Source organism: Triturus cristatus, chromosome 7 (genome assembly GCF_964204655.1).
Source record: "Triturus cristatus chromosome 7, aTriCri1.1, whole genome shotgun sequence".
NCBI lineage: Eukaryota > Metazoa > Chordata > Amphibia > Caudata > Salamandridae > Triturus > Triturus cristatus.
The window spans coordinates 310003149-310030194 of NC_140590.1; the positions used below are offsets into that span (position 1 = coordinate 310003149).

At 50.4% G+C, this 27046-nt stretch overlaps 1 protein-coding gene across 1 annotated transcript in view; it reads left to right on the forward strand.

Annotated features, from left to right (window-relative positions):
• Positions 1 to 7559: 7559 nt before the first annotated feature.
• The window catches only part of LOC146809534 (transmembrane channel-like protein 7), a 344379-nt gene continuing 324892 nt past the window's right edge, over positions 7560 to 27046 (forward strand). The window contains exon 1 of the mRNA XM_085616363.1: positions 7560 to 8016. Within this exon, the coding sequence (XP_085472489.1) occupies positions 7956 to 8016 (61 nt within the window). The 5' untranslated portion in view covers positions 7560 to 7955. The remainder of the gene's footprint in view (positions 8017 to 27046) is intronic.

Sequence of the window (27046 nt, forward strand, 5' to 3'; positions counted from 1 at the left end):
ACATGGTGGGTTATCTTACGGGCGATCCCAGGGCAGGCCAGCCCCTATGCCACCTGCCCGTCTGATAAGCCTAGAGTCACCATGGCAACGCCAAATGGTGTATACCAAATATTGGGAGGGGCCACCCCTCCCAACCGTGGACCCCCAGTCCACTTGCTTCACACGCCCCCCCCAGTGAGGGGTGGGCGGAGCATACATGGCAGCCCCCGGTTGCTCAGACCCACAACCGCCTGTCGGCTAACGGGGTGCCGTCGTTCTTCCAGAGGACAACGCTAAAACATCCCTGGGTATCCTGGCTTAGCACCCCGCGGTGCTGCTGCATGATGTACCCCTTGGTATGTGCAGACCCTGGATCGCCCTGTAACTCCTCCTGCAACACAAAGTAAAAGTGTTAGAAGACCTGGCCCCCCCTTTGTCCCTCCGGACGCCGGGTAAGCGGAGGGGCGGGCAAGGCGAACGAGCGGACAAGAGGACGAGGAGGGGGCGGAGACAGTATATGTCCCCTGTCCCCTCCCCACCCCCGCCGGAAGCAGCTATCTGCTGGGGTCTCCCCTGGAATAGCCCAGGGACTCGACCTCCCACCCCTGTGCCTTCCTGTGGCACTAAGGCGGCCGCCCTCTAAGGGGCGGGCCGCTACGCAACCCCCCCCGGGCAGCCTTACATAGTGCCAATATCGGCAACAGTTATCACAAAACACATAATTACATAAATAAAACACACGACACTGTATTGTAAGTGGAGAAATATTGCTGCAGGTTTATTAGCATAACCAATATGCAAACATGGTGGGTTATCTTACGGGCGATCCCAGGGCAGGCCAGCCCCTATGCCACCTGCCCGTCTGATAAGCCTAGAGTCACCATGGCAACGCCAAATGGTGTATACCAAATATTGGGAGGGGCCACCCCTCCCAACCGTGGACCCCCAGTCCACTTGCTTCACACGCCCCCCCCCCCAGTGAGGGGTGGGCGGAGCATACATGGCAGCCCCCGGTTGCTCAGACCCACAACCGCCTGTCGGCTAACGGGGCGCCGTCGTTCTTCCAGGGGACAACGCTAAAACATCCCTGGGTATCCTGGCTTAGCACCCCGCGGTGCTGCTGCATGATGTACCCCTTGGTATGTGCAGACCCTGGATCCCCCTGTAACTCCTCCTGCAACACAAAGTAAAAGTGTTAGAAGACCTGGCCCCCCCTTTGTCCCTCCGGACGCCGGGTAAGCGGAGGGGCGGGCAAGGCGAACGAGCGGACAAGAGGACGAGGAGGGGGCGGAGACAGTATATGTACCCCTGTCTCCTCCCCACCCCCGCCGGAAGCAGCTATCTGCTGGGGTCTCCCCTGGAATAGCCCAGGGACTCGACCTCCCACCCCTGTGCCTTCCTGTGGCACTAAGGCGGCCGCCCTCTAAGGGGCGGGCCGCTACGCAACCCCCCTGGGCAGCCTTACATAGTGCCAATATCGGCAACAGTTATCACAAAACACATAATTACATAAATAAAACACACGACACTGTATTGTAAGTGGAGAAATATTGCTGCAGGTTTATTAGCATAACCAATATGCAAACATGGTGGGCTATCTTACGGGCGATCCCAGGGCAGGCCAGCTACTATGCCGCCTGCCCGTCTGATAAGCCTAGAGTCACCATGGCAACGCCAAATGGTGTATACCAAATATTGGGAGGGGCCACCCCTCCCAACCGTGGACCCCCAGTCCACTTGCTTCACACGCCCCCCCAGTGAGGGGTGGGCGGAGCAGCCCCCGGTTGCTCAGACCCACAACCGCCTGTCGGCTAACGGGGCGCCGTCGTTCTTTCAGGGGACAACGCTAAAACATCCCTGGGTATCCTGGCTTAGCACCCCACGGTGCTGCTGCATGATGTACCCCTTGGTATGTGCAGACCCTGGATCGCCCTGTAACTCCTACACAGCCTTGGGAGTGGCCACCGTCACTACCAGGGCCCCCCACCAAGGTAGACCTATTTCCATACAACCTGCTGCAGCCAAAGCTTCCCCTAGGTCCAGTAGGAAAAGATCCATGCCTAAACTTGATAGGTGCACCCCATCTCCCTCCAGGCACCCTGTGGACTTGGCGTGCATAAGACCATGCCTGATGAGGCCAAGACCTCTTTGCTCTGCGCAACCGCGCATGGCTCCAGGTAGTCCTTTTTACCTACCGCATGCTGATACCGGGCTTCTCCCAGGTCCAGCCAAAACAAGTCTACGCCCAACCGGACCGGCGGCCAGCAAGCACCATCAGGACAGGTGCCCCCATCCTTTCTAAACTCCCCCGTGGATTTTTGACTGAAATGACCGTAAACCCAAAACTAGGCGTTGGTCCAAAGTTGCCTTTGCATGGCTGAATAACAATCCCTTTGACAAGACACTCCTGCCTGGCAGTGCCAATGCGGGAGGAGGTAAGCGTTGCAAGCCCACCTTACTTCCTCTTTCACTCAGTTGGAGTATGTCCATCGCATTCCATCAGTCACCACCAGATGTGAAGCCTTGCCCTCCCAAAATTCTGCTAGTATACCAGGGAGAGACAGGACAGAGTGACCACAGAGGAGAACCAACGTGTAAATTTCTTCTCTATTTTGAATACTGGGAAAGCCAATTAGTCTCCTGCTAATTTGTAGCTATAAAAGTGTTATCCCGGGGTTACCCTTAATCATATGGACCATATCGCCCCCGTTGGAAGGCCACTTCCACAACCTGCATAGCTGCCAGCCAGTGCTGGAGGGCGGGAGAAGATACCCGGTACCGATACTCGCATCAATGGTACCGGTTTCGTCGAACTCAAGGACGGGCTACTAAGTGAGCAACCAGGCTCTGCCCTTGTATCCAGACGTCAAACCCAAGCCCCTCTTAGTTCTGCTGCTTCACCTGCCTGTTAACACGAATCCCAGGGCAGACCACCGGCCTATAACCCATGCTTGGCCATGCCTGAGCTAAAACACCTCTGAACAGCTTGACAACAGGCTAACCACCAGCATTGCATTCTGAATGTTCCTGACGCTGCCAAGAAACATGCGCATAACTAAAGAAACTGGCACCATGACAAAAAGTATCAATTCAGCCTTCTATGAATGCAAAGTGTGCTCTTGAGGCGATCAGTATTAGTGCTCCCTCCAAACCAGCAGCCTTAACCAGGCAACCTGCACCCTCTTGGCACTGGCACCCTCCCGCCCCAGCTGCCCTAGAGTGCCTGCTCGTGTGTAGCCACAACCTACGTTTTATCACTGACGTTATATCCGGTATGATGACACTCAACTAACTCTACTGCTGAGTGCCCGTTGCACCATCGCAAGTATGTCTTTGCCTACTCAGTGTCTGGCTGCAAAGTTAGATGACATTGGCAGCCCAGTCCCGGTCGAACATAGCAGCTTTACAGTTTCTGGAGCTATAGACAGTACCTGTAGCTTGATGGAACAGAATGCAGTTCCCCTTGCTCCTGTTGAGCACGGAACCCACAACAATTGCTCACCATCGATCAAACCTTCCTGCTGCTCCTCATTTCCTAGCAGAATGTTGCCAAATCTATGTTCTGCAATGGCACTACTTCGCAGCCTGCACCATTCTGCCAGTGCCGAAGAGACCTTTGTCATGCTGCCTGGTCTAATCAATCTTGCCCTGTTCTAAAAGCGCCCGCTTCAGCCCTAGAGCAAACAATACGTCAGTAACCCCAAACTGGCCCTGATGAGAGACAAACCATGCCAAGGCACACAGTTGTGAGTAATAACTAATGGCAGGTCTAACAGCGTCAACAGGCATCCTCAGCTTACAATAGTAGTGACGGAGTGAGGGTTTCAGAGAGAATAATGATGACAGCTTCCCCTCTGACCAACCGTGGTGGGAACCACTCCTGTATGCTCTAGTACAAATGGTCCCGGTTCACTTGTCACTGCCTGATGTACGTGACCTAGGTACATGGTCCCCTTGTATGGCAGCATGCCATTGATACCAACATCCAGTCCCCGATAAGTACCACTATCTGCCTACGCTACAATCTTGCCTGGCGTTCCTTCATGCCCAGATATACCATGCGATGATTGCTTACCTCCGTCACTGGACCCGACCACACCTAGAAGAACCAACAAAGCGAGAGGAAGCGGCCTGTGCCCTGCCCCAAGACTCTATGAAATCATCCTACCGAATGATGTGGGAGCTCGCCACCAACCTCTGGCCAAGCCTGCCAGCCCCACAAGACTTTGGACCCCTATTGCTCCAAGCATTGGAGGGGGAGGAGGGGCAGTCCTGTCTGGAGATGTGTGAATGGAGGACATGCGTCCTAGAGTACCTATTGATTGGGTGCAAATATCAGTACCACGAGAACCTGATGTGTTTAATACAATAACCGTAGTAACAACTCAATCAGCACAGGGCTAGTTGCCCCCCCCCTCGTCTTACAACCGTGTGTGACAAGCAGGGAGATTAAGGAAGGCTAACCCCAGTCAGACACAGAAGGACCCACCACGTGGCTGTGCCCAAAAAACACCATCCCGCATCAAACCGACCCGCTGAAAAGACAACAAGAGCCTAACGCTCTACACCCGCGGATGACCCAGGAAGTAACCAATCGTTTAACAATCGAATAACTAACAACGGACATCCTTTCCGCATCTGAAGGGCTAACCATTTCAGAAGTAACCTGGGACCCCAATGCCAGGTATCAGAGCAGGCCTCGGCACCGGTGGTGTGTGTGATCTTGGCCCACTTCCTTGTGAGCCAGGGCCCGCGATGCATACTTATTTCCTGATCGCTGAAGCACACGTAAACCACCCTAGCTGTACCTTGCCGCTAGGTCATCCTACCCTACGGAGCCCCCAATGAACGACCAGGTAACATTAACACTCACTCAACACAGGAGTAACCCTTTTCTTATCCTAGGTGCTGGAAGCAAGGTGACACCTCCCCCTGCTCCCGACCATAGTGGTGAAGCGTCCCAGGAGTGCCCGGCTAGTATAACAGACCCCGACAGACCAAGGGAGCCCTGCGCAGCTACAAGTGTTTGCCAGAGTACAACTGGTCTGCAGGGCTACCCAGCATGCTCAGGCACTGGCTATGGCATACCAACCGGCCACCAACACACCGCGCATTTACTAGGTGTTCCAAGTCCACTCGGTCTCATTTGCCAATGAAACAAAGCATTGAAACCAAGCCCCTAAGACGGGTGCTGACCCAAGCAGATTAAACCTCCCGCCTCACCTGTGAGGACCGCACAGCCAATCCACTCCCTCTGTGCTGATCAGAGTACGCGGATGACAATCTCAGCAAGGCACCCTGACCATTTATGTACGTTAATCTGGGATTGGCCGTAAATGACAGAACTATGGCTAACCAGCTGAACCAACCGAAGCGGATTAAAACAGGGTCACACGTGCACGTGCCGTGGGCCCACTGGAAAGCAACAGCCATTGCGACGCCTGACTGGTGATGTACACTCCTTGCGCTGGCGGTGAAGCCGACCCCTTTAGCCGGCTGCCGCTCGGGCCCCCCTCATTGCCTACGAGACCCTGAAGCGCAGACCTTCCTTACACCCTTATGGTCTTGGGGCACTGGCCGTTACAACACCGCCGAACAGCGCGCAACACAGCAGCTTCGTTGACAAAGTGGAACGGTTAACAGCCCCTCCCCCTGCAGTCTTCCATATCTTAAAGCAGGAAACCGGAAAGGCTGGAAATGGGCAAAAGGAACCAGGGCGACGCGACAGCAACTTGATTATGCCTGATCGATTCAGTAGCACGGACCCGGGGCTCCAAGCTCATACGAACGGTAAACCCTGACCAAAGGCACAACCGGCAGCGTGGTGCCCGGGGCATCCGCCAGGCATGCAAAGATCACCTGGCCACTCCTGCTGAAGCGTGATCACTTGCCCCTACCACGCGCCCCTTCACTCCGAGGGATATCCTGATCACTTGCCACTGTCTTGTGCCCCTACAACCTGAGGGATATCCTGCCACTGCCACAGGGAAGTTGCTTGCTACCCCTAATTTTACGGAAATTCGCAACCCTTGGAGGAAGGAATGCTGGGAGGACGGCGCACTCTGTGGTGGGATGGCCGATACTGATAGCTGCCCCTGAGTCCACTCTTCCTCGCAGGGAAGACTAGTGTGCAGGTTACTCAGCAGAGCTCTGTCCCCAATCTTATCATGGTGCTTAAATCCCAGCAAATTGAGTGACTCTTGGAAATGACCCTACTGTAGCTTCGAAATGCGAAGGCTGAGCAATCTCCTAGCACCTGCTACAGTTACGAAATGCAAGGCGTGCAAGCTCCCGCTCAGACACTATTGCGGTCACTATTGAAGGTACATCACCGGCAAAACAGTCTTCCAAACTACCGTATTCGCTGCGTTATTCCAAATCGTGCACCCAAAACTCGAGCCACGGTCGACACACCAAGCTACGGCCACCACGCCTTCTGCTGCTACACTCCCCCTCCTCCTAGGAGCAGTTGCCCTGAAAAAGCTGTCCCACAAGCATTGTGGGCATGAAAACCAGGTATCATTCGGACCGGTTGAGAAAACAGAGGAGCCGTGCCACCTAGTGGCCTGACACTTTAAGCCAAAAGAGGGGGAACAACAACCCCCTTTACCTAAAATGCGGTATAAAACCAACCCGACTGACCACCTACCCCTGGACTCTCTGGAGGACGAATGCCCGCCATGGCGTAGTCCTCAGAGGAAGTCGCCTTGGGTAATCTATTCAGCCTGTAACAGTGCCGCCGCTGAAGGTACATCATACCCCCGACAAGCTGGTGCGACGCGGGACACACTGAGGCCTGGATCACAACGCCTGGCAATGTAGCTAATGTAATCACCACTAGCGCCAAATCTGCCCTTTACCCCAGTTATTGCTGGCAGAAAACACCTAACGCGCACCCGACTGCCCTGCTGTAATTCACTCTGCCTTTAGGCGAAAGGGCACCTCCAACCCCTGCGCCGCAGAAGCAACCCCTACGGCACCCCTTACACCCAGTCCCAGAGATGCTTTTAAGACCTGGCTAGACCCAAAACGTAGGAGCCCTCCCAAAACCACTGAGTCAACTTTGGACATCGGCAAATCGGCCCTGTAAAAAACATCAGCCTGGCAAAGAGCTCTGCGGCACCCGAGGAGAGGCGGCCGAGCACTTTGTCAGGGCCAGTTTGTGGTTCCCAGTCCGGCCCTGGGAGCACCCGTCCTCGTGAGCTTTTGAAAACGGCATCTTCCTTAGCATCTCTCCTCTCGGCCTGCCTGCCGTGGGTCCGCTCTGACTCAGTGAACTACGATTTTACTTTTGTCAACAGCTAAATCCTTATTGAAACAGTGGCTGTTTATTCTGGCTTCACTGGATGTTTGCGTCTTTCTTCCCCCGTTTTCTCCCTCCATCCACCCATTCTCTCCCCCGGTCCTGCTCTGTGGTTTCTTTATCCGTCCAGGCAGACAAGGTAAGGTAATAGGGGCACGCCCGGGCACCTGTCCAGCGTAAACTGACTTTCTCGGCCCATGCAAATCGCCACAACAAATCATTAACCTTCCTGACACGATCACACACATCGCACGCCCCTGGAGACAGCTGCCTCTTTGACTTCCTCCTCGTGGCCTTCCTTATTGCAGCGCGAGCTCGGAGTCCACATAGCGACCAACAGCGAGTCACCTCGTAAACTCCAGTTCAGTCCCTACCCGGCTCCCTTCCCCGGGCCCTGCCCTGATCACTACCCTGTGGAGTAGGGGGCATCCAACCCCAGGCACGCCACTACTCCCTTGCCGAGTTCCTTCGGAGATACAGCTTTCCATGTTAGGGAAAAGCCCTCCCCCCACCTGGGGACCAGAATCCTTGTCCTAATAGCAGGTACCCATGTCCTGGAGACGGGTGTCCCCCGTTTCTTGAGGACTGGCCTCGTCTTGGGCTCAGCGCTCCTTCATTTTTAGACCCCTCCTGATATCTCCACGGCCTTTGGCGGTGACCTCAGCTCGGTAGCATGTCTGGCCTCGACGAAGACGACTTCTACGGTGGCTACAGCGGACACCTCCCGGGAGCAGGTATGACGTCAGAAGGGTGGGAGAGGGAGTGACTGAGAGGAGAGAACGGGAGTGCGAGTTCAGGAGTGAACGAGTGGTCGTGTGCGCAGGAAAATGGAAAGGGTGCGAGTGCAGGAACAGAGAGAAGAGCGATTTACAGTATAGGAGGCCGTGAGGGAGAGAGTGCTGAAGAGATGGACAGCAGTAGCGACTCTTGAAGGAGACTGCGCTTGTGAGTGCAGGAAGATAGAGCGAGTGTGCGTGCCGGGGCAGAGAGCGAATTATAATATGGGAGGAAAACAGTGTGCGCTGGAAAATGAAAACATGTATGTGCAGAATGAAGAGGGTACAAGGCAAGCCTGCCGAGGGGGGATAGCCCAAGTAATAACTGTGAGCCCAAACGAAACGGGTGGTTAAATGACATTTATATAGCGCTTACTAGCACTGACGAGACCTTGTAAGTGTGAGTTCCTGAGGAGAGGGTGAATGTAGGTGAGGGGCGAAATTCAGGGGCATATGTATCAAACGATGTTGTATTCGCAAACGCTGCGATTCGCAAAAAAACAGCGTTTGCGAATACAAAATCGCAAAATTAGATGTATGAGCCATTTTAGCATCGCATTATTAAGGAATCGCTAATTTTGCGATTTCTTAATTTTGCGTAAGCATTTAAGGAATCGCAAATTGCGATTCCTTAAATGCTATGTAACACGCACTTAAATTGTGCGATTTCTCCTTAAGAAATCGCAAATTACCACCAACTTCAAGTTGGTGGTAAGGTGGGGCGTGGCCAAGCCGGCTATCATGGCGGCTGCATCTTGCTAGGGCTCCGCGATCGGGCCGGACAAGTGGCCACTTCCTGACGTTGCACCCCCTCGGAAAACGTACCGCTGGGCATCGGAGGGTCCCAGGCATCCGCTGCTCCGTTGCGGTGCACCGCTGAGAGGGAGAAGCAGAGTGGCGGCATGAAACAGCTCCGGACCGGGACCCGGGAGCGCAAGATGGCGGCGAGCGGACCCTGAAGTCCGCGATCGAGGGACCGGAGGACCACTGGACAGCGGGTACAGTCGGCACACCTACCCTGTGACCCCCGTTGAGCCTCAACTGGTACCTGCATACCATGGTGGGGTGGTGAAGCCCCGGAGACAGGCTGCAAGTATGGGCGTCCCCTTCCCTGCCCGGGCGCGAAGAGAGAGAGCGGCCATGACACCAGCGGAACGAGTCCCACGCAGCAATCGGCCCCGCAGCTAAGGGGACGAGGCACACCGGATGAGAACCGGCGCTTTCCCTGGAGGCGCCTGGAGACTACGACGCCGGCGGTGAGTGCGGTGCTGCGGGGGGGAGCCCTGGTGGATCTGGAGACAGGATCGGGACGCCTGACCCTAAGATGGCGCCCGACGAGACATCACCCCATTAAGGCCCGGAGCCCATCACTGAGAGCGGAGGGCGCCGGTATTGTGGGAGAGACGGCCTACATTCCTCCCGGACCCTACCCGGGATACCCCGCCCTGCGGGGCGGCATAAACCCGGACGGCACCCAGACCTTGAACATCGCCGATAGGGGTGGCCAGCCTGGGAACCTACCGAAGAGCGCCGAGCGGTGGAGTGCCTTGCGGGGGCCCGCTTTGAGGGAAGACACGAGTTGGGATGGCGCCTCTCATATGCTGTGAATAACGATCCCTGAGAACGCCGGACGGCGGCCTCCTCATAGCGCACAGACAGGAGCAGAATAGCGGAGGATCTCGTGGAGCTACGGATGCCTGTGGCGGAGCACGGAGAGCCCTGGTGGGGGCACTAATCCTTGGCGAGAGCGAGATCGGAGCAGAGGCGCGCCCCCCCCCCTGCCTCTTCGGGAGGAGAGGGAGCCCTCGTCCCCCAGCAGACGGGTGCGGAGGATCACGCGGAGCTGCGGAGGCCGGTGGCGGAGTGTGGGGGGCCCCGGTGGGGACATAAACCATTGGACTGAGCAAAACCGGCGACGAGACAACCCCCCTGCCTCCTTGGGGGGAGAGGGAACCCGTGTCCCCCAGCAGACGCACCTCGCCCGCAACCATGGGGAAGCCCCGGGGGACCCAACAGACGGCGGTCCCCGAGACGGCCCCGGAGAAGATGCCCAGAGCCCGGACATGGGTGGGCGCGACGGAGTCGCTGCCCGACTCCTCAGTATCTGTCAAGTTGGACCAGGTTCTGGCCGCCATAGAACACTCCAGGGTCTCCATGGAGGAGCGGCTCGGGACACTAGCGACGGACATTAGCCTTATCCGGGACGACCATCGGAAACTGGTGGATAGAGTGAAGGACGGAGAGAAGAAGATGGAAGAAGTACAGCCAACGCTCGATAAACACCAGCAGACGCTCCAGGAGGTGCTGCATCGCCTAACCATCATGGAGGAGCGGGCGGACGATTTAGAAGGGCGCTCACGACGCTGCAACATTCGCGTAATAGGGCTACCTGAAGGAATCGAAGGCACAGACCCCCTGCAATACCTAGAGACCTGGGTGAAATCCTTCACCCCGGATAAGGATCGCTCCGCATTCTTCTCTCTGGAACGAGCCCACAGGGTCCCGGCCCGCCGACCGCCCCCAGGGGCGCCCCCGAGGCCGCTGCTAGCGAAATTCCTCCACTTCCGCGACAGGGATGCGGTGCTACGCGCGGCACGAGTGGCGGGCACCCTGCGAGTCGACAACCAACGTGTTATGGTGTTCCCCGACTATGCACGAGCAGTCCAACAACAACGTGCCTCCTTTCTGAATGTAAAGAGACGTCTGCGCGAGAACAATATCCACTACTCCTTGCTTTTTCCGGCCCGTCTCAGGGTGGTCTATGCTGACTCTACTGTGTTCTTCACGAACGCCACGGAAGCTCAAGATTGGGCAGACCAGCACTGTGCACGACAATCCAGGGCGGAGATCACAAGAGACCCACATCCTAAGCCTCCACGATCCGGAAGGCGGTCGCAACGACGCCCACGCGAGGGCGCGAGTGGCAGAGCACATGCCCGCACCCAAGACTCTCCTGACCTCGAGCAAATCGTGAAAGAACGGAGGGAGGCCTTGCAAGCGGTGATCGACCTGCAGGCGTCTCCTCTACCGGATTACATTGATCGGCCACCGCATATCTTTACCTCGGAGGAGGAGAATGACAGTGATGGAACGGGGACGGGGGAGAACTCCGTGACACCCCCCATGGTCACTCCGCAGACGGCGGACCTCATTCTAGATGGACAATCTGGCTCCCATGCGAAATGAAAATGGGACTCTTGTACCTACCATTGCGCCAAATGTACTTTCTTCCCCACCTATTGAACTTTGGCCCTTCTATCGTAGCCTGCTGTAGCAGGTGCAACGTCCTTTTCTCCTACTACTGGCCCGAGTCGTTTCTGGCCCAGCACGCATGCACCGCCGCCCCCTTCATATATTGTTGTATTTCCCCTTAAGTGGGTGAACAGGTTTGGACGCACCGTCCTTGATGATGGGTCCCATGTATTGGGGATGTTCCCCGACCCCTTTGGTTCAGTTGTATACCCCAGTTGCACACCTTTCCCAACCCTCATATGGAATGAAACAGATCCAACCATCTCCCACATATGCTTATGCGGCGTCGGGGGGCGCAGACACCCTTAGCCACCTGGAGCGACCGAGGTATACGCACCTCAATAGGCGTAGTCCCTGCGCTTGGCGAACAGACACAGACCATGGCGCATCACGCACCACACACTGATGTCACCATCCTTACCCTGAATGTTAGGGGGCTTCACACTCCGCGCAAACGATATGCGGTGTATTCCTACGCAAAGCGTCACAACACCCCGATAGTCTTCTTGCAAGAGACGCACCTCATTGCAAAAGAGGTCGGGAAACTGCAGTTGAAATGGCGGGGTCTCCTGTGTGCCACAACCTACTCTGCGTATGCGCGCGGGGCGCTGGTCTGGGTGCGACCGGGGACTCCCTTCCGGGAGCTTCGGAGAGTAGTCGACAAAGAAGGTAGATATGCACTACTGGAGGGTCTTTTAGACGGACAAGTAGTACTTCTCGGTAGCATTTACGCCCCTAATGTTGACCAAGACAAGTTTTGGGACCATCTCACGCGGGTCCTTGCCCCATTTGCTTCTATACCCTGGGTTCTGGGAGGAGACTATAATTGCTCACTTGACCTGCACCTTGACCGGTCGCACCCACCTCCACTGCACTCCCCGGCACATAAGCAAACCACTAGATTCCGGGCATGGATTTCACACTGGTCGCTAACTGATGCCTGGCGGCTGCGCCACCCCCAGGTCCGCTTGTATTCCTTTCATTCCATCCCGCACAACTTGCGCGTCCGCCTTGACCGCTTCTTATGTACGGCGACTATCCTACCCAGGATCACCCACACAGCCTACCTGGGCAGGATTATATCCGATCACGATGCTCACATTCTCCAGTTACGCTGGCGGCCCCCACACCCACCGGTCCCCACGTGGCGTTTGCCACGGGACTGCCTATCGGACCAGATCTTTCGTCACGATCAGGAGGGTAGCATCCAAGACTATTTCACGCGCAACTCGGGGACGGCGTCCTCTAGGTTGGTGGAATGGGATGCGTTTAAGGTGGTGGCCCGGGGAGAGTGCCTGCGGCAAATAACGGGTGTTAGACGCGTGTTGGAACAGGCCCTCACCACCGCGGAACACCGCCTGGCGACCCTCACAAAGCGGGATGCTACGTCCGAAGAGGAGACGCGGCGTATAGCGGAAGCCAAAACAGCCTATCACTCGGCCTCCACGGATCTGCGAAGGTGCAACTTCCGATCATATGCTACCCGGATGCATAACGAGAGGGACAAGACGGGCACTCTACTGGCGTGGTTAGCCAAGCAAGACACGGAAGTCAAACCCATTACCGAGATACTGGACCCTAGGGGGGTGTTAGTGCACTCCCAGGCGGAGATTCTGGGGGCCTTCCGCGACTACTATGCCGAGACGTATAGCGACCCCACCTCTACCCCGCAGGATGTAGTGGATCGCTTTCTCGATCCTTTACCTCTCCCAACAATCACGAGAACAGAGCAAGAGGCCCTAGATACCATACTAGTCTCGGCGGATGTGACGCGGGCCCTGCGTGCCCTGGCCCGCAATAAAGCTCCGGGGCTGGATGGGTTCCCCCTAGAATATTACACAACATTTTCAGTGCACCTAGTCCCTCGGTTAGTGGAGGTGTTTGCGGCAGCGCTGAAGAAAGGAGAACTGCCGAAATCCATGCGAGAATCCGTAATCGTGACATTCCTGAAACCACATAGGGACCCACAACGAATGGCCTCCTACCGTCCGATATCGCTATTGTCTGCCGATTGTAAACTCTTCGGGAAGACCTTGGCGGATAGATATGTCCAAATTATACGCTCTCTGGTTCACCCGGACCAGTGCGGATTTATACCAGGCAGATGTACGTCCCAGAACATACGTCGAGTCTTCCACATTCAGGATCAGGTACAGGGGATATACCCTCGAGCGGCCTGTCTCATCTTAGACCTCGAGAAGGCCTTCGATTCCCTCACATGGCAGTTTCTGTTCTCGGTGCTGCAGCGAGTAGGCATAGGGCCCACCCTCCTTGCCTATACGTGCTTATTGTACACCGGACTGACCTCGCGGGTGCGCCTAGGCCGATGCATATCGACGGAGTTTGCGGTTCAGAGAGGCACGCGACAGGGCTGCCCGCTATCCCCTCTGCTTTTTGCCCTGGCGGTGGAACCTCTGGCTGTGCGGCTCCGGCGGGAGGGAGAGGGCTGGGGCATCCCGATAGCAGGCACGGTGCATAGTGTTTCCTTATACGCAGATGACCTACTGATCTATGTGCGGGACATTGCGGATGATCTGACACCCCTCTGGGAAACCTTGCAGGAATTTACCATGGCCTCAGGACTATGAGTAAATTGGGATAAATCCACAATTTATCCGCTGCATCCGGGACTACCTCCACAGGTGGTTCACATAGGAACCCAGCGAGTACCCTGGAGCGCGGAGGCCCCCCGGTACCTTGGTATTCGTCTCTACCACTCCACCGCAGATATGTTCGAGGGTAATCATTGCAGGGCTCTAGCGAGCATTAGGGCTTCGGTCGGATTTTGGAAGAGCCTCCCATTGGCTCCCATTGGGAGAGTGGCATTGGCCAAAATGATCATGGTTCCGAGATTGCTGTACTTTTTTACCAACCTACCCGTAATCCCGCCCAGGACCTTTTTCCGGGACCTAGACTCCCTTCTTAGTGCGCTCATCTGGGGGTCCAACAGACACAGAATAGCCCTGACAAAACTACAACTGCCCACCACGCAGGGTGGCTTGGGAGCCCCATCATTCGAAGCCTACTTCTTAGCAGCACAACTGCAATGGCTGTCTCATTGGACAGCAGACAGGTACACTGTGGAAACTCATACCATCGCGGGACGAGTATCGGTTCCGGAGATCCGTCGCTTGCTCCTCCCTGGCACACGCCCAAAGCCCACGTACCCCTTACAGGTGTTGGTCGCACGTAAGTGCATGCTGCGGATACACCGCATGTCCCCGGGGACCCCGTTGTACTCCCCTTTACTCACTCTAGTAGGATGGCCCAATCGGGAACACTACTACACGAATAGCGCGCTTCGCACATGGACGGGATGTGACTTAACAGAGGCAGCGTCCCTTTTTGAGGACGGGCAACTAAGACCGTTCCTTAGTTTGGTGGAGGAATACGGGCTTCCCCCAGGGCAGTTTCTGCTCCACCGCCAACTCCTAGACAGCTACCGGCCACATCAGGACCTAAGTAGCGGGGAACCACACCCACACCCAGTGCTACACACGATCCTACATATGGGAGCAGGACGCCATTTAACTACGTGGCTTTACAAAGCCATACGGGAATTGGCTAATAAACCATTGGCGACCCTCCGGGCCACCTGGGAGGCAGAAATCGGGCGGGTGCTTCATGACGGGGAGTGGGAGAAGGCTTTGAGATACCCTAAGAAAGTCTCCAGAAACGCACGATTTAAAAACATCCAATATTATATCCTACACAGGGCCTATCTCACACCTGCACGCCTCCAACGATTCTACCCTGACACTCAGTTCCTATGCCCCAGATGTCAAGAACAAAACGCAGACTTTCGACATATGTTCTGGAGCTGCTCCGTCATTCAAATCTTCTGGCATCACATTCACACCGCTTTGGGTACCCTCACTGGGCTAACCTGCATGAACACTTGGGAGGCCAGCGCCATAGGCATCTTTCGCATCAGTAAGCAACACAGGGTGCAGACTCGCTTCCTCTCCTTAGCGGTGCTCTTGGCCAAACGCAGGATAGCCATGCATTGGCGTTCCCCCATCGGCCCTCCGGTGGCAGCGTGGGTGGGAGCTACACTCAAATGGGCGGCGGCGGAGGAGGAGACATTACGGGAGGAGGAGGTGAAAGGGACCCGCAAGCACCCTATATCAATGGAATGGGCCATGTTACTATACCAGTTTAGGCAGCTCTCCCCGGGGGCGGACCCGCCAGATGACGCATCTACACAACTAATCCGGAATACACAATCACAGGCTCTGCCCACCTGAACCCGTAGGCTCCCAGCCGTGCGAGACCTTGACGGACCCTAGCTCCAGGCGCACTATTACGATTTTTGGTCGCAACGACCAGGATAGGCACACATGGTATTAGAGGTACCTCACCATCACGACGCTGCATTCCCCCCCTAGTGCAATTGGATATATTCTCCCATATTCCTCCCCTAGTTTACACCTCTGTTGAACCCCAGTTCCTTTGCCATATATGGAACCCGAGATTGTAGGCTGTGAACGTCACGATGATTATATACACTGTTTAGGCCTCTTGGTAACGAATCATCAATCAATACAATTGTTGCGTAACCTTACAGGATGTATGATCGGATACGACCACTTGAAGAATATGTATGATGTACAATATATGAAATGTGAAAATGGCAATAAAAATAAGTTTAAAAAAAAAAAAACTTCAAGTTGGTGGTAATTTGCGATTTCTTTGAAAAATGCACTTTTTGACATTTTTCAAAGTGCCATGTGGCGCACATACATGCCCTTAGGGCATGTATGTGCACCATATGCGCACACATACTAATTTCAGGGGTGCATCAGGGTGTCATCATGACACCCTTGCACCTTTGAAATTATTCTCAATTTGCGATTCGCAAATTGCGATTCGCAAATTGAGAATGACTTCCCATTCATTGCTATGGGCCTCCTGGCCCATAGCAATGAATGGGAAGGAATTCCTTAATTGCGATTTCACAATTTGCTAATCGCAATTAAGGAATATGAAGAATTCGCAAAATATGTGCGAATTTTTAAATACATCCCGTTTTGCAATTCTCAAACAGCGATTCGCAAAAAATCGCTATTTGAGATTCGCAAATGGAGATTTTGATACATATGCCCCTCAGTGAAGGACGAAATGATGGAGTATAGGAGGAGAAGGGAGACAGTACATCCATGAAAAGGATAGAGTGACTGTAAGTGAGCGTAAAGTGATAGTTTGAGACTCGAGCTGGCCGAGGCTTAGTGAGTGCAAACAACATGCAGAGAGGGTTACTGCCGGCAGGTAGTCCTTGGGCTCGAAAGGCCTCGAACTTGCATTTTTCTAAATGCAGCCTGTACAGACGGCACCGTTAGATTCCACTCTACATTTTGGAAAACTGTTTCCTGACTCAAGGAAGAAGCTATTTTAAGGGGCTCACACATTAGGCTGCAGACAAAAACTGGTAGGGCAACTTGCAAAGGTAAATTGTAAAGAGTTTGTGCAGATATACATATAGATATATACTATATCTATCATATAATCACTGAAAAAACACACAACAGTTGAAGTGATGTATAGCTAACTTTAAAAAAAACACCAAAACACTGGAGTGCACCAGTATAAGTGAAGCACTTTTGATCAATGTCATTGTCTTTTTATTGTATTCATTTACCCAATTGGTGAAGTGTGGACAGCTGGCCACTGAACATCATTGAATAATAGACCCTTTGGTCCACCATTGCTATGAAGGGCTGAATGCAGGGCAAGTAAGCTGTTTAATGGTCATGGAGGGGTGGGTGCAGGGCCTGGATATAGGCCAAGCCCACTGCTCAACCATTTTTAGGTCTCGCCTGACCCAGCGCATGCGCTGGTCTGGCGAGACTTATTGAGAGGGCTCCAAAAAGTGCTACCAGGCCAGCCTAGAGCTACAGTGCATGTGCGCGGGCGCGCGCGCCGCGCTTGACCGCAATTACTTTCACTTTCGCTTGGCATAGCTAATATGTCTCGCTTTTGGGACCTTATAAGTATTTAGTTATGCAACTGTTGCATGGCTAAACACTTATAAGGTCCCAAAGGCGAGACCTATTGGCTATGCCAATGCTTGTTGTATGTTGGATGCAGGGTCTGATGTGACACCAGGCCTTGCATACAACCTCCACTTTGTATGTCCAAAATCTTTGCATAGTGAGATTTGGCAGCTTTGGCAGCTTTCAGAGGGGTGGGTTCAGACCCTAGCCACAAGCTAAGCCCTGTGTCAAACGTGCCCTATGTGTGGATGAAATTGTCGGGCAGATTTATCATAGTGTTTCTTTTCCCTTGTGTCGTGCAAGGTAATGCTATGGCAACGCGGCATTAAAGTCAGATTTACCAAACAATGCAAGGCCACCTTGCGTGGCTCTGTGGTGCTTGGTCAATCTGGAGTGCTTGCAAGGCAGCGCAAGTCGCTGCCTTTGGTTACCTTTGGTTACATTGGGGAGAGGAGTTGGCCTAACAGCTAGGGCGGTCGACCTCGAATATGGGGAACTGGGTTCGAGTCTCGGAAATGACGCTGAACATCCTGTGATTCTGGGCAAATCACTTAATCTCCCCGTGCCTAACAATAAAAATGAATGTCCTCGTGTAATGCAACTGGTGCTATGTAAAGCGCGCTGATACCCAATTCGGGTCAAGTTTGCGGTATATAAAACTCTGTAAAATAAAAAAATACTCCGCACAGGGAGGAGTTCCATGGGTGGAGTGTGGATGTTCCCAGGCATCCATCCATGGATTTTGCTATGCTGCATTCGTAGATTTACCATGAGTGGTAAACCTGTGAATGAGTTCAAATGCTACCCCTTCCCAGGGAAGGCATTATGAGGAGAAATAGGTTTATTTCTTCACGTTTTTTCCTCTTTTTACATCCTGCAGCACACCTAGAAAGAAGTTTGTTTTTGTGCAGGAAGATGCTCCTTCCTGCACAAAACCAAGCCTGCCTACTATGCATGCACCCTTGCAGCATGATGCAATGGTGTCTGCATCAGTGCAAATCAGTACATTGTACACCAGTGCAAGGAGAGGACAGGAATGTGCCATATAATGTTAAATATGGCACATTCCTGCCCTCTGCCTTTCATGCCTGGATACCATCACAGGTGACAAAGCTACTGAGTGATTGATTTATTGATTGACGCAGCGCAGCACAACTGAGAAAGGTGTCTTGCTGCATTTCATTGCGTGAAAGTTTGATAAATTTAGACCTGTGCACAGTGGAAGCTTGATGACTGCGTCTGATTGGGTTCAAGGCCTTGCTGGAGCCGAAGCACTGAGTCCTTGTCCTGATACGGATTGGATATAGGGTCTGACCGGAGGCTATGACTGACATGTTATGAGTGATGTCGCCAATGATGTCATTTAACATGTCATGAATTATGTAATATGTGAGGTGATAAATAGTGGATGATGGGTGTACACATTCTAGTTAGTTAACTAAACTATAACTGGCATATTCCATTGGTTTTGTTATCTTTAACATTATCTTGTGTTGCATTTCAACACCTAACTATAATTTCACATTGACGGTTGTTTTTTTCCAGTGAATTCCTGGTTTGTTTTTTAACACATGTTGTAAGTCCTCTAATAGCTGCCACAACATGTTGTCTGTGTTGTAGCCAGGTAAACAAAGGGGATGGGGGCGGGGGGGGGATCTCAAAAGGTTCCTCTCCCCCACAGGACTCTCGTGGTCTGGGTATACTCATCAAGACACCTTGCATGTTTTTGTAACTTATTTTCAGGGCACAGAAACAGTGTCCCTGAGTCCAGTAATGACTGCAACATCATGTGACCAATAAATCAGGATCCATTATTTCCTTTAAAAGTGCCAATAATAGCATATCTGGACATCTAGATACACCTAGCTTTTTAACCTCTTCACACCCAACTTGGGGCCCCTCTTTAAGGGCCAATTCCTCTAAAACGGCTGATTGGATATAACACATCTCAACGAGCATTGCCAAAACCAATAGGTCCCGTGTTGGTTGACAGTCTTCTGGCAATTTGTTGTTTTTTTGTCATTTTTTTACAAAACCTTATTGTTTAGGAATATTCTGGGCCCTTATCAATATAAAAAAATGAAATAATTGCTACATGCAATTTTTTTTGTGGCCTTGAAAAACCACACATTACTGTAGTTGTCTCTTGCACTGAAGGGAACTACTTAAAAAGTCAATCAATCTAAGAAGGAAGGAGAGAAAGAAACAAGGACAGGAAAGAAGGCAAAGATGAAAAAAGAGGGAAAGAAAAAAACTAAAGAAGTAAAGAAAGGAGACAAGTAAAGAAAAAAAAAAAGGAAAAGAGAAAAAAGGAAAGAAAGAAGGAAATAATTTAATAAAGAAAAGAGCAAAGAAAGGGGAAGAAGGCAAGAAAAAGAAAGAAAAAAGAAAGTAAGAGAATGAAAGAGAAGGAAAGAGAATGAAAAAAGAAAGAAGGAAGAAAGGAAAGAAAGAAATTAGGAAAGAAAGAATGAAGGAAAGAGAATAGGAAAGAAAGAAAGAGAGAGAAGGAAAGAAGAAAAGAAGGCAAGAACAAAGGAAATCTAGATAAAGAATGAAAAAGACAAGAGAAAGAAAGAAAGAGAAGGACCGAGAGAAGGAAAAAAAGGAAAGAAAAAATAAAGACAGTATGAATAGAAGAAGGCAAGAAAAAGGGCAAGAATGAAAGAAAAAAGAAAGAGAAAGAAAGAAAAAGAGAATGAAATAGAGAAGGAAACAGAAGGAAAGAGGAAGAAGGCAACAATGAAAGAAGATGAGAAAGAAAGGCAGGAATGGCAGAAGGAAAGAAAAACAAAGAAGGAAAGAAAGGTAAGAGAGAGAAGGAAGAAAAGAAAGAAAGAAGGAAGGAAGGAAAGAGAAACAAAAGGACAGAAAGAAAAAAAGAGAATAACTTACTACTGAGCAGGTTCAAATCGACACAATCTGATATGTTGTGAAATAACAATAGTCTGTAAACCAAAATACTCTAAAATAATCTACAACAGGATTGGCAGAGGATGGGATCTGATAAAGATGGAATGTGCATCAGAAGCGTTCTACTGTAACATCAGGCTTTAAAAACAAAGGCAACGAAAAAGTAATTATAAAGTAAAAACACTAGTACCTAAGATAACTAGCTTGGGTGCAGATGTGCTCCTCACGAAAGAGAAAAACGCAGTAAATTAAAGTGAAGTTAATCAGTAACTTTTACTAAAATCAAAAGGTCTTGGCAATCGCCAGACCTAAAATTCAAGCTTTCTAGCTAAAGTTATAGCTTTGTGCCGAAATGTGGTGTTATTCTGTTGAGCAATTTTTCTGCATTGGAGAGCAAAGTTTACTATGGGAATTAACATGGGAAATCACACTTTTTGGACCCCCTTTTTCTTGTTCCCCACTTGACGTGTCAGAGTGAGACTTTCCACGAAGGAGCCGAGGTGGGTGGACTTTCTTTTTTTAAAAAGTTTTAAAGCCAATTCATCAAACAGCACCAAAGTTATTAGTGGGAAAAAACCCTTATTCTTCGCCGTGTTTGGCAAGGGTCATTGTGTGTGTTTTTAGGTTTCGCTTGCACAGCGTTGTGAAATATCTTGCATTTAATATATCTTATAAAAAGGGGGCTCTTATCAGTTCCCATGGCCAAATTACTGTGTTCATTTGCGTGTAACTTTTTTTTTTGTTAACTATCCCTGGCTGCAAGCATTTACGATACTTCATAAATGCTGTACACACTGTTTAAGCCCAATTCACTGTCAAAACAAGATCCCTTACCACGGAAAAGGCAGACAGCTTATAACAGTATGCCAGAATGCTTGCTTTTTATTACTTAGTTGTGTTAAGCAGATGCTTTAGCCTTAAAATGTTTGAGTCATTTTCGATTCATGCCTCAGTACCTTTCTTTGCACTTTGTAGGCATTATCAAATTTATTTTCTCAACGTAATCTATTTGGTCGTTATGATCCAATTCAAAATGTTGTAATAAACATTGCACGTTAAAAATAAAAGTTAATATACAAGAGCTATGATATATTTTACTACTAAACAGGCAGCCACAAGTGCAGTTACCTTGCAGACAACAGGGTCATGACTTGAATGGTGCAGCAGCTGCATTAGCACCAGCCCATAAGTTTTCAGAACTACTCTAGACACATAATATTGCTATTTTTGACTACTAAACAAGCAGTCACAATTGAAGTTACCTTTCAATTAAAACAGACTTGATTTGAATGGTGTAGCAGATGCAGTGGCACCGGGGCCAATAAGCTCTAGGGAACCCGCTAAACCCAGATTATTGCTAAGTTTTAAAACTAAACAGGCCGACGTAGGTGCAGTTGCCTTGCAGACAACGGAGTCATGATTTCAGTGGAGCAGAAGATGCAGTGACACCACGATCAAAAGCTCTAGGCACCTCACTAAACACCTAAAATTTCTATCTTTTACTACTAAACAGACAGTCACAAGTGCAGTTACCTTGCAGACAACAGGGTCATGATTTGAATCGTGAAGCAGGTGCAGTGGCACCAGGCCCAAAAGTTGCCAGAACTCTCTAAACACCGAATATTGCTATATTTTACTACTATACAGGCAGTCACAATTGCAGTTACCTCGCAGTTAAAAAAGACTTGATTTAAATGGTGCAGCAGTGCAGGCACCAGGGCCAAAAGGTGTCATAACTCCACTAAACACCTACTATTGTTATATTTTACAACTAAACAGGCAGTCACAAGTGCAGTTATCTAGCAAGTGCTAGGGTCATGATTTCAAAAGGTCAGCATGTGCAGTTGCACCGGGACCAAAAGCTCGAGGCACCCCACTGAACACCAATTATTGCTATATTTTACAACTAAACAGGCAGACACAACTGCAGTTACCTTGTAATTGAAAGGGGCTTGATTTAAATGGTGCAGCAGGTGCAGGGGCACCGGGGCTAAAAGTTGTAATTACTCTACGAAGCACCAACTATTGCTATATTTTACAACTAAACAGGCAGTCACAAGTGCAGTTCTCTTTTAGGCACTCGGGTCATAATTTGAATGGTGCAGAAGGTGCAGTGCCACTAGGTCAAAAAGTTGTCAGAACCCCTCAAAACACCTAATATTGCTATATTTTACTACTGAACAGGCAGTCACAATGCAGTTACCTTGCAATTGAAAGGGGCTTGATTTAAATGGTGCAGCAGGTGTAGTAGCACCGGGGTCAAAAGTTGTCATAACTCCACCAAACACCAAATATTGATATATTTTACTACTAAACCGGCAGTTACAAGTGCAGTTATCTTGTAGGCAACAGGGTCTTTCAATAGTGAAGCAGGAGCAGTGGCACAAAGACCAAAAGTACCAGGCACCCCAGTAAACACCCAAATTGCTATATTTTATTCCTAAACAGGCAACCACAAGTGCAGCTACCTTGTAGACAATAGGGTCATGTTTTGAATGGCGCAGCAGGTGCAGGAGCACCGGGGCCAAAAGTTGTTAGAACTCCTCTGAACACCTAAAATACACAATTGCAGTTATCTTGCAGTTAAAAGGAGATTGATTTGAATGGTGCGGCAGGTGCAGTGGCACCAGGGTCACAAGCTTGAGGGACCGCAGGAAACGAAGAATTGTGCTAAATGTTACTGCTAAACAGGCAGCAACAAGTGCAGTTATCTAGCAGTCACTTGGGCAATGATTTCAATGGTGCTGTAGGTGTAATGGCACAGGGCCAAAAGATGTCAGAGCTCCTGTAAACACCAAATATTGCTATATTGAACTACTAAATAAGCAGTCACAGGTCCAGTTACCTTGCAGGCACTAGGGACATGATTTCAATAGTGCAGCCGGTGCAGTGACACCAGTGCACAACATTCTAGGAACCCCTCTAAACACTACATTTTGCAATATTGTATTACTAAACAGGCAGTCACAAGTTCACTTATCTAGCAGGCGCTAGGGCCATGATTTTAATGGTGCAGGGGCACCGGGGCCAAAAGTTGTCATAACGCCTTTAAACACCAAATATTGCTGTATTTTACTACTAACCAGGCAGTCACAAATGCAGTTATCTTTTAGGTACTTGGGGCATGATTTGGATGGTGCAGCAGCTGCAGTGGCACTGGGTCAAAAGTCGTCAGAACTTCTCTAAACACATTATATTGCTATTACATCAATTACTTGTATTATTTCCCTCTTACATTTCAATTTTCTAATTTTTTATATTACTTACCCACACTAAACCTCCAGTAACACCACATTACAATATCTTGCCTTTTTGTACAGACAAGTCATAACACGTTAACAGACTTTCTGTATCTTATATTGTACAACTACTCAGCAAGCTACAAGTTACAACAAAAACAGCTTATTATCAATCACATATGCAAACCTATTGCTTGTGTTTCTGTGTTGCCTCTTTCCACATTCAACAAATGCAATGGTGGGGCCCAAACGAGACCAGGAAAGAGAGCTGGGGCGCAGGACCCCTCTGGACTCCCTCTCGCATTGCCACTGCAAGGCCGGCAACATTTGTATGGAAATGACAACCACTGGAGTCCTGCAAGGTTCCAAATGATGCCTCTTTTAGATGTTACACATAAAATATACTGTCTATCAGCAGGTGGGATTCAAGATTGAATAGGGATCAAAAATGCACAATGAGACCAACTGAAAGGGCTACTGATTCCTGACATTTCATGCAACCTTATTTTGGTAAAACCCGCAGGAAGATGTGGAGGGGACACTGCACAGCTAAGCAGTCTCAATATGGTGAACACAGGGCGCGAACGGCATAGGCAAAGGGAGTACACTGCTGTACTGAGGGTGTGTAGATCAAGGAGCATAACGCAGGCCCTCGCGGCGTTGGGGGCTGCCCAACCCTTAAAGGGGTCAGTGAACATGTGTGATATACAAGAGACTCAGGGACCCTTCCTCACATTCTGCAGGGGGGCGAGGGTGGGGCATGTGTTTGTATGGTGCCACTGTGCAGAGCATGGATGAGAGTTTATAGAATATGAGTGTGAAGGGTGGAAAATACATGTGTTTCAGAGGGTGGGACACTTTTCATAGGAGTTCTATATGCCCTTGTTTTAAAAATGCCTAATTAAGTATAATCTATGACGGAGATAGTGGCTCGAATGAGCCAAGCGAGACATTATTTATTTAAAATACACTCCACCTTGAACAAGGGCTATTTACAAAATACCAATGATGCATTTAGCAAGGTAGAGCTAGAACACAGCCATCACAAGTAAATATCTAGGCAGACAGGACAGCTGACACCCCCATGACCCTTGGTCAGTTGCTCACCAGCTCCAGCCTAGGCCAACCATCTTCATCCATATTATTTACCACCCACCTCTCCCTCCCATCCCATCCACCCAACCCCTCCTTGGATGTGTCATTGCATAGTCATTAATCGTTCAAAGTTTGACTGAGGGTGCCCCCTCCTGACTTGAGAGTGCTGGCTCTACCCCAAGTCTCTATTGAAATGACATGGACCGATGGGATACTTGTGGGTCAGCTTTGAGAGAGGTCCTTTTTGCATGAGAAGTAAGTGTGAAATGCAGAGCAGATCTATCATTTCAACTTTTTTCATGAACAACTGACCATTTCTATCACTGACCCTCCCTTTCAACAAGTTAAATGCTGCTTAGACGATACACATGGAGGCTACTTGTAAACCAGTTTGCTATGTGATGGTCAGACCCTGTGTACGTGTTCAAACATTTTGCTATCATTTTTACTCCCTAAGAACACATCTTTCGAGCCATTAGACTGCTACCCACTTACACCAAAAGAATGAGAAGGGGATTAGAGAAGTGGCCAAGAGAGTCAGAAGCTGAGGCTAGCTCACCGACCTGTCAGATTGAAGCAACCTCGCTCGTCACTCCATTTCTTCTTGAGGGGCTGAGGCTAAACTGAGGCAGAAGCTGGAGCTGGGCATGGATGTCGATTCAGCAGTATGCCAGGGGTAGTTGAGGTGACACCCTTTGACCTAAATCCCGAGGTCATCAAACTGTGGGGCGTGCCCCCCAGCCCCCATTGGCAGCTGGTGCTCTTTGAAAGGGCTGGGGCGTAATACCTAGCCTGAACAGCTTCAACATCTTCCAGAGTGGTGTGGTGTTGGCTATCCCCCAGTAATTCTTTTCTTTAAAAAACACAAGAGCGATTAAATAATGTATTTTACTGTACAATTTTCATAGAAGAAAAGCTAAAAGGCAATAGATACGGCCACAGCACATGAACTAGGGGGCAATACATATTGATGCTAACCCAGAACGCGCATTATTGTCTTGAGTAGGGGTGCGTATTTCCAAGAAAGGAACGATTCTCCAACTTAATAGGTGGAAGATATGCTTGAGCACGATCACAGAGGTGGTGGCTAAGTATCACATCATTGGTCTTAGATCAATGATTTTCAATAAAAGAGATTTTAACTGTAAGACTGCAAATGTAAAAGGCTGTCCTATCTCTGTGGCACGCCAAACTGTTCTGGGCCAAACTGCATGCATACTGATTGGCTGTACCGGACGATACACTCTGTATACACAGTTATGTGCTAGGAAAATCCCCAATATGTCCAATTTCTGTCAGTTAACTTTTTTTTGGTCTGTTCACTAACACAGGCCTCCACTAAATATAATGGGGCAGATTTACGAGTTCTGGCGTATCTCTGCAAATCAGCAGGGTTGCGCCAGAAAAGATGCGACATGCAATTCCCTCCCTGCGCCACCACGAATGCGTCGCATTTCCAATGCGGCACACCGTGGCATAAGGAAAGGGCGATGCGTGTCGCATCCTGTGGCATAAGGGCGGCGCATAGCTGGAGTCATGTCGCAAGTGCGATGCGGCTCCTGCGATGGTCAGGGGCGCCCTATGCCTAACATGATGCGTCACTACTTACACCTGCTTCAAGCAGGCACAGGGTTTTGACGTAGCATGGATGTAAAAGTGACTTTCTGTAGATTTCACTGCGTCACTTTTACGAGGTGTTCCTGCTATGGAACGCCCACCCTGCGCCGGAACGCCCACATGAAACCTAACGCAGGTTTCATGTGGCGCAGGGCTGTACAACGTGACGCATCTCCCTAGATGCGTCACGTTGTAATAAGGCGCAACGTGGCGCATGGTTTACGCCGCCGCTGCGTCACAGAAGTGATGCAACGGCGGCGAAAATGTGGCGCATGGGGCTTGTAAATCTGCCCCAATGAGTTTGCCCTTTAACCATTTGCAGGAATGCCCTCTGTACAGTTCCTGTGCCTGTCACTATCTTTCTGAAATAACCTGTCTCCTGTCACTGCACCCTTCATCCGCTAGGTCTGCCCAGCTGACAGTGCTCACAAACGAAATGCCTTATACTAAGGCAGTGCACTAATTATCTTTCCAACTTTTATTTCATCTGCAGTTCTATGGGTGACCAGTATAGCAAGAGGTGACAAGTATATCAAAGGGAGAGTTAAATAGGGTTTTCAGCTGATCACATCTGTCAGTGAACATTAAAATGATTGATTATATCACACTGAAAATATGAAGTATGAGAAAACAGGCAATTAGTGCTAACACTTTGTCACTATAACCCAAACAAGCATTTGCAATGCAATCGGTCTCGCCTTTGAGGCCTTATAAGCATTTACCACACAGCACATTGTTTGCAGCTAAAGGCCAGCAGCGATACCACCGGGCTGGCGGGCTCCAATACTCTAAAAGAGGCAGGAGAACGTGAGGAGATGGAAACCGATCTGTGAGGGGGGCATAGGAGGGGCCCTATTGTGAATAAGAGGGCACATGCTT